Source organism: Oryctolagus cuniculus, chromosome 5, assembly GCF_964237555.1.
Source record: "Oryctolagus cuniculus chromosome 5, mOryCun1.1, whole genome shotgun sequence".
Lineage (NCBI taxonomy): Eukaryota > Metazoa > Chordata > Mammalia > Lagomorpha > Leporidae > Oryctolagus > Oryctolagus cuniculus.
In genome coordinates, this window is record NC_091436.1 from 14,788,472 (window position 1) to 14,796,986 (window position 8,515).

The 8,515-nt window shown below is 34.3% G+C and overlaps 1 protein-coding gene and 1 long non-coding RNA gene across 6 annotated transcripts in view; one reads left to right on the forward strand and one right to left on the reverse strand.

Moving 5' to 3' along the window:
• Positions 1 to 6,749, forward strand: part of RGS17 (regulator of G protein signaling 17) — a 138,557-nt gene extending 131,808 nt beyond the window's left edge. For all 5 annotated transcript variants that reach the window (XM_070074600.1, XM_051854220.2, XM_051854221.2 and 2 more), the window contains exon 5: positions 364 to 6,749. In XM_070074600.1, the coding sequence (XP_069930701.1) occupies positions 364 to 552 (189 nt within the window). In that variant the 3' untranslated portion in view covers positions 553 to 6,749. The remainder of the gene's footprint in view (positions 1 to 363) is intronic.
• LOC127492943 (uncharacterized) lies at positions 5,687 to 8,496 on the reverse strand. The gene is made up of 2 exons (XR_007922789.2): positions 8,032 to 8,496; positions 5,687 to 6,683 (listed from the first exon to the last, which is right to left on the reverse strand). It is a non-coding gene; the product is annotated as an uncharacterized lncRNA (long non-coding RNA).
• Positions 8,497 to 8,515: the final 19 nt, after the last annotated feature.

The following is an 8,515-nucleotide window of genomic DNA, read 5'->3' on the forward strand; positions in this document are numbered from 1 at the left end:
AGGACTTGGGCCATCTTCTGGACCAGAAGTGGGTCTCATCGAACCAGCGCCCAGGGCTTTAACAGCGCCGGCCCCAGCCAGCAATGTTTTTGACAGTTCTGAAAAGCTTCTAAATGGATGCACAGAAAATATGAGTGTGAGGAAGTCAAGATACCTGTGACCCAAATGTCCAGTTTAAAAGATTATTTTTATTTGAAGGAAAAAGATCTGCAAGCTTATGTGGCCTTTTGAAAAGGCGACCTCAAGGTGTCCTGTCATTGGATTTACTCTGAAGTTTCTCTGCAATGTCACACTATAATTACTTAATCGAAGTCTTATGAAAGATATTATTTATTTAATATATCTGCTCTTATTTCTTTTTAGGTCAGTCTCGATTCTCGAGTTAGAGAGGTGATCAATAGAAATCTGTTGGATCCCAATCCTCACATGTATGAAGATGCCCAACTTCAGATTTATACCTTAATGCACAGAGATTCTTTTCCGAGGTTTTTGAACTCTCAAATCTATAAGTCATTTGTTGAAAGTACTGCCGGCTCTTCTTCTGAATCTTAATTTTCATTAAAGGAATTATTTTGGAGGGCTGGGATGGGAACTAAAGTAGTGAAATGACATCAGAAATTGAGTTCCTGGACAGCTACACTTTAGTATTCCTCAGGCTACTGTGAAAATACAAACATTATGGTCTTTGTCTCCATTTTTATCAAGGTTATCCATGGTTAAGCTTGGAGAAAATACCACATAAAACAGTGAATTGCCAAACTAAGTTTGTTTTACTCAACACTCATTCTACTTGCAAGCAAACTGTACTTGTAGTCCTATGGACCGTCTTCTAGTGTATCTCCACAGACTGCATGTGCAAAGTGAAAACTGCTTCATTTGCCACGTAGTTGTTGTTCTACTTAATCCAATAGCAAAACCTATATATGTATTTAAGGACTTTTGTGCAATATGGTCTTATAGAAATAATTGCCAAAAATGGCTGTGATTTGCATTTTTATCATAATCTGAGATAGAAAAAGGCAATTTTTAAAATGTAACAATTGTGTTCAACATGCTATCTACTGTGTTCCGTACACTAATTTTGAAGCCGATGTTTCTGTACATGAAAAAAGAGCTATTTATCTGTTTGTTGGAAAATCCTAACGGATAATTCCTCTGGTTGATCACTGCCAAAACTGTGGCATTTTCATTAAGAAGAGTTTGCTATGTTAAAAAAATAAGAAGAAAAAAAGCACAAAACAATTTGAAGATATCCTATCTCAATGACAAATCAAAGAATGATATTGTTTTTAAATTGTAATAGAAGAAAATGAATCTATGTATATATCAGATGTCCAATACTGTAATTAATTTATTAAAGACTGGATCTCCAGTTATAAAATGGTTGTGTAAAGTTATGTACTGCAGCAAGAAAAATATAAGCTTGATAACTTAGTTTTGGAATAAAAAGGAAAGGATTTAATAAAGGAATGCCTACATGTAGCTCATGTAAAACATTTTGATGAATGGCATCTGTCCTGTGGCATTTTTCCTTGAAAGTGAAAGCCAATGAAAAACTAAGTTTTTACCAAGAAGAGTTTTATAATGGTTATGAAGAAGATAATTCTCTACTTCAGACCTTAACTGTTTTCACATAATATCTTGAGTGACTTATTTTAAAAATATTAAAACCAAACTATTAATTCTCATCCATAAGTAAAAGGCAGTACAGTGCTCAAATCTTCTAGCTGCCATATTTTTTATAATTACACTAACTCTTCAAGACAGAATACTTGCCTGACATTGGCATGTATTTCTGACATTCAAGAAAACAGTATCCTGTCATGCACAAAAATTATAACAACAATCAGTGTCATATTTATATCAAAGTGTTACATTTGAATATTAATATTCCCTGGAGGCTATTTTTTTAATCTTAAACTGAATGAATATAACACTGAGTACTCTAAAATGAAAGTTTTAAAAAGATTTATATCCACTGAGAACACTGGCCTTATATTAAGGATGATATTAAAATTATAGGTTTTCTTTGTCATTTTTTTAACTACCTCTCATTTTTTAATTTATTAAATGTTTTTTAAAAAGCGAGTTTGGAGTTTTCTTTTTAAATTTATTTTACTTGAAAGGTTGACATCATAAATTTCTTTTTCCATAAACTTAAAACATTTCAAAAGTTGTTTTTTTAAGTGAATATGATTTTATAATTTATATAGAATTCAGGAGACAAGATTTAAAGGGCTATTATCTATTCCCTATGCAAATATTTTAACTGTTGCAGTGTTTGACAAAATGGGATTTAAAAAAATTTGCAGAGTACAAAATGTTCTGTTTACACTGGCGTTGCTGACTATCCTACAATATTCAGCACTTTTAAATACATTATTTATGAAAATGTAGTTATAATGCAAGATAGAAAATATTTATAATAATCATTTCTTTTACAAATGCCTGTTTTTTCTGAAAGTGTTAGTGTGTTAAGAAATATTTTATCCATGTCACTTAGATATTTACTATTTGAATAAAATTTTTCAGTAATATGTTGAAAAAAGATAGCAATGAAGATGTTTACAAAGTCATATTTTTTCCTAAAGAGTAAAGAAAAACTAAAAGAATCATTCTTTTGTGAAGTTCTACTGTTCCTAAACTATTTCTTTTTTCTTGATTAAAACTGAGTTTATTATGCTACTATGATGTATACACATATATGGTGTAGTATCATACTTGTTTCTGTGTTTGAGGCACAACGAATTGGTGCACATGACTAGAAAATATGTAATATACTATGACACCACGCATGCATCAGCCTTTTTAAATGTAAACTTTATATTCTTGTTGTTACTATATATGATGGTGACCTGCTAGTCGTAAGTTATCTTTATAAGATACTTTGGACTATTAATTAGATGAATTGTCTGTTTGACAATAACTGTACTATTTTACCAAATGTAAAAGATAAGGGCCCTTATCAAGCGTCCTAATCTCTAACCTGGGCATTTGTGGAATAAAGATTTTGAAGCTGGTATATGCTTTTGAAACTTGGTGAGGAAGTAGTGGTGAGAATGATTCTACAGCAGATTTACACACAGACGTTAGTAACCATGCTATGTGAACATTCCTGTGCTAACTCACATTTTCAGGGGAGAGGAGAGTTTCTCATTTAATTTTAAAAATGTTTAAAGTTTCTAGGATTGTTTGTATATTTGCAGCTGTACCAGTTTTTTTAAGTGTGGTGTGACTCTTTTCTGTTTAAGTTACAGAGCTATCATAAACAAACGGAAGCCTTCAACTGGTGTCTATGCTACCATTCTAAGAGCACAAGATTTGTTTTAGAATTTGATTTTTCCTATTGAGTAAATTCCTCCTTGGGGGAAAATTAGCACTTTAGAAGGAGCACTTCGTGTTTTAGATTGCCAAGATATCTTTGTGTACTGTTAGAATCTGCTAATTCACAGGGAAAGAGGTTAATGCACTTTCTATAGTACCTAATCTCAGATGTATCTAATTATAATGGAAAGAAAAGTAGAAGACGTAGATTATGTATATTAAATAAATTGGGGATTCAGGTTTCTTTAGAGTGATCTTGTACAATCACAGGACTAATGGATGGGGAACACTACTCTGGCTAATTGTTACTATGTTACTCGAAGTTAGTGTACGTGCTCTGACAGTGCTACAAGATAGATATGAACAAAGCAAAACACAATTTTAATACTGAAACTATGAAATGCAAAAGTCAAGGCCATAATGTGGTCTTTTTTTGAAATCTTAAAATATGTACATAGGGTGACCAGTTATGAAATTTGGTCATGGTGCATGGGGTATTTATTAGTGTCCTTTGATGCTGCCTAGGTTCTTACTTACAGAATGAAATGTGTATTGTATACTTACCTAATAGCTCAGTTTTGTAAAGGACTATAGAAATAGGCAAATAATGTTAGGAGTCAAAATGCATTTTCAGCCCCTTATACTGAATTACAATAATACCTAACTCTTTTGAATTTAACCATTTCTTTCTATACCCCTTTAACTTATACTGAAAAAAATAAATCATATTGTAATTGTGACAAATTAGTTTGCAAAAAATAGAAAATATTCAATGTTTTAGTAAAGAAATGTAAATAGAAGAAATTTAAAATAGATGCAAAAAACAGAAAACTGAGGATTGTTGGGAAGACTTTATAAAATTTCTTAGAGATAGAAAATGCCAATAGTTCCAACCCTATAAAACATAAATTTTTAATACTTTGAGCTTTATAATGTTAGCAAATTATTTTAAAAGATGGTAAAGATAGTTCCAGAAAATTTTCTTGCCCTTCTATTTACTTTGACCGTTTATGACCCTAATTTTGAAAGTATATTTTAAGCAAATACTTATGTTTGAGTGTTTTTAAGTTTTTAAATTTCTACCAAGGTAAAATATTTATTCTCCTAAGAAAACATTCAATACATAAAAATTTTAATCATTCCTCATTTGCTACAGTTACAAATGTTACCAGTAAAACTGATACCAAAAACTTGTTTCAGGTTTTCTCTGCAATACTTAGAATATCCTTGGAACACACACCAGTGCTTAGAGTGGCAAGCATTGTTTCCAAATTCCAAACTGTGATTTAAGTATTTTTAAAAATTCTTTGAAGTATTACTCTTTTAGTCTTCACCAGTCCCAACTGATGTTTTTTCAGATTATGCAAGAGGACACTCAAGACTGACTAATGAGAACATTACAGAAGACAATGTGCTGCCCTAACTGGTAGCAGGTCCCAGTATGTGGCCTAATATTATTCCTGTATCAAATGTTCTAACAGGAGTAGGTAAAGGAATGCTATTAAGAATTGATGAGAATAACCAAATATTTTAAGTATTGCATATGCTCAACTTGAAATTCATCATTTCCTTGTTATTTATCATATAACAACTCTTGTTTCAGCAATTTCAGAATTTTATAACTGCTAACTTAACAGCATCTGTTCTAATAGCATTCTAGCACTTGAAGAGTTAATAAGTAAATATTTTAGAACAGTTAAGCAGATTGTGTTTCTGTCCTATGATTAGATACAGTTCCTTTCCAAAGACCTCGCTCATAGTGCTGTGTTAAAACGATGCCACATACTGTTGTTACTAATGGAAATGTATGTCCACAGACTCACATATGGAATATAGTGAAAAAACAATGGGAAGTCAGAATTACAAATTTGATTTCAAGCTGCATTTCTGTCTCATGTGACTGTGGACCTCTGTGCTTTTCCCCTACATTTTCCAAACAGACATTATAACTCAGATCAATTATTCATCCAAAAAGATAACTTTATTTTAAGATGAAGGACTGTATCATTATTACTACTTCCATAATGTGATTCAAAATCTCTACTTTCAGTTCAATAAAATCATACCAAATCTGTAATCTAGAAATATTTCTTTCAGTACACACACACACACACACTCATATGCTCAGCACTGAATATATTATATATTTTATATGTAAACATATATATGTTAAAGTTTAAATTAAAGTTTAAGAGAAATTATTGAAAACTTTATTCTTCCAAAGGAAAGAAAATGACATACTCAAGGATAGGAATAATATAAATATCAAGTTACTTTACCAAATATATAAATGGGTGATAGAGCTAAAACTAAGTTATAAGACACCATTAGAAAAATTCTCTTTAATATTATGGTAGTATGATTTTCTTTTTTTTCTTTTCTTTTTTTTTTTTTTCTTGACATGCAGAGTTAGAGAGAGACAGAGAGAAAGGTCTTCCCTCCGTTGGTTCACCCCCGAAATGGCCGCTATGGCCAGCGCGCTGCGCCGATCTGAAGCCAGGAGCCAGGTGCTTCCTCCTGGTCTCCCATGCAGGTACAGGGCCCAAGGACCTGGACCATCCTCCACTGCCTTCCCGGGCCACAGCAGAGAGCTGGACTGGAATAGGAGCAACCGGGACAGAATCCAGTGCCCCAACCAGGACTAGAACCTGGGGTGCCGGCACTGCAAGTGGAGGATTACCCAAGTGAGCTGCAGTGCCAGCCCAATAGTAGTATGATTTTCTTTAAGAATTTTACCATGAAAATATGGAAAGAAAAAGATAATAAAAGATAATGTTTAAATGTTCATGAAAGTTTTCATTAAATCGTTTGAGAATAATTTTAGACATGCAGAAAAATTACAAAGAAGTTCAAGAGAGGTGCCAGATACTCCACACCAGTGGAACATTAGTCACAATGAGCCAATATCAATTTATCAAGTACGTGCTGAGTCAGATTTCCTTAGTTTTCCAGCTAATGTCCTTTTTCTATCCCGGGATCCCATTCCGGATAAAGTTGTCGCATCTCCTTGGGTTCTTCTTAGCTGTTTCTCAATTTTTCTTTGTCTTTAATGACCTTGATAGTTTTGAGTACTGGTCTGGCATTTTCTGGAATATTCCTGTGTTGATATTTGGCTGATACTTTTCTCAGGATCACACAGTGGGCTTTGGGTTTCAGATGGAAGACCACAGAGGTGCAGGACCATTCTTATCACGTGCTATCAAAGGTACACGCCATCACCATGACCCTTCTCGCTGTGACTTTCTCAAGCTTTAAGATGCTCTCAGCTTTGGCATTGACCTTGATCGGCTAGCTGAGATAGTGGTGGTTGATGTTGACCTTGATCACTTGGTTGAGGTAGTGTCCATTTGATTTCTCCTCTGTACAGTAAAATATTTTCAAAGAGGTTATATTGATAATAAATTTACTGGGTATATAAAAAGAAATTGGAGCAGATTCCTCAACACTAGTATTAGATTCCAGTAAAGGTTACTAAGAAAGGCTTTGAAGAAAATACAAAGAACCTGCTACCAGAAGATGGAACAGGTAAACTCCAAAACAGTGTTCACCTGCATATTCCCCTGCCAGAGGAGAAAGCCAACTTCTTCCCTTGAGCTACTTTAATCCTCCACATACTTTGGGTATCAAAGAGCTTAGTCTTATTGTCCTAAGAAGTAATTAAAATTGATCATCGTTTTGCTCAGTGCTTTTCTGTATGCTGTTCACTAAACGATGAACACCATGATAATATAAAAGATTATCTCACCCAGCTTTAATCTGGCATATATACAGTGTTTGTTGTATATGATTTGAAGATGTTAAATATTAAAATGTTCAATTATGTGAAATTTAATCGTATTGAACATGTGTAATTTTTTATTACCATCTTCACTCTACTTAATCTAAACCCATATTTTGGACTCCAATACTTATTAGTGGACTATAAGGAAGTTTTGAATGCATGAATACAACTTAAGAGGCACCTTGCTTGGTTATTTTGCAACGTCAGAATAACTAGGTACTCATAAATTGAATATATAGTACAGATTATTTTTCTCCAATTTTCGTTGTTCTAGATTTTTCCTTGAATCTGTTTTTATCATTTTACCTATGTACAATAGACTTCTTAAAAATGCCAGAATCTTCACTATGTAATAGAATTTGAGCATGACAATAATGTAAGGAAACTCAGAAGCCTCAAACTAAGCATATCTGACTTTTCAAAGTAAGTCAAACTACAGTTGTTTTCATTTGACTATATTGTGGAAACTTATGGATGTTATTGTAAAATGCATATGCATTATATTGACTTTCTTAAAATGTTTTGAATTTTAATAAAGAATTCACCAATGTATCCTTAGACAAGTTACTGTTTCATCACTGGTTTAACACTATAGGAATAAAGGGTACACATATTCATGACTAGGGAAAATAAATTCTGGCTGGATTCTTTACATTGTTTTGTAGGGCTATTGCTTATTACAATTTTTCACTTTTTATATATAATAAAATATATTCTTAAAATGATTTGAAAATTCAGCTGAGAGATTTATGTCGAGTTCAAATAACTCCAACCGTTTACTTATATGGTGAAAAAAACTTTTTTTGACCAGTCCTATTCTATATTCAGATTAAAATTAAAACGGATTTCAACAACTATATTGCAACAAAAGTTTTTATAAAATAGTGTAGCCTTTATAAAGAGAGAGAATTGGAAGTTTGAGATACTTGAGTTTTTAAGTAGGGGAGCTCTTTCTATTTATTCCTTGGAGTCATTTCCTTCGGTCACTGTGTTAAGGGCTGCACCCCGGCAATTCAGGTTAACTGGAGAATGTCACACCCGACCTCAAAGGCCTGATTAGATGACTCAAGGGTATTTCTCAACCCTAAGAGCTCCCACTCCGCCATCTCTCAGCAGCCAGCGACCCCGCGGCCGGTTAGGGCCGGTCGGCCGCTCCCTGCCGCCCGCAGCTTGGGGCAGTGACCGCGCGGGTGACCCTTCGAAGGCCTCGCTGTGTCCTCGCGCTCGTCTGCTCAGCCCCTGGACAAAGCAGCCACCGCGACTGGGGTGGCCGCGGCGGGTGGGGAACTCACTGGGCGGCACACCTGCCGCGCCTTACCGACCGTGCCAGAGGGGACGAGGAACCGGAACACACCCGCCCAACACCCACGACCACCCTAAAAGTCGTCTTCCGAGACCTGACGGTCAGAT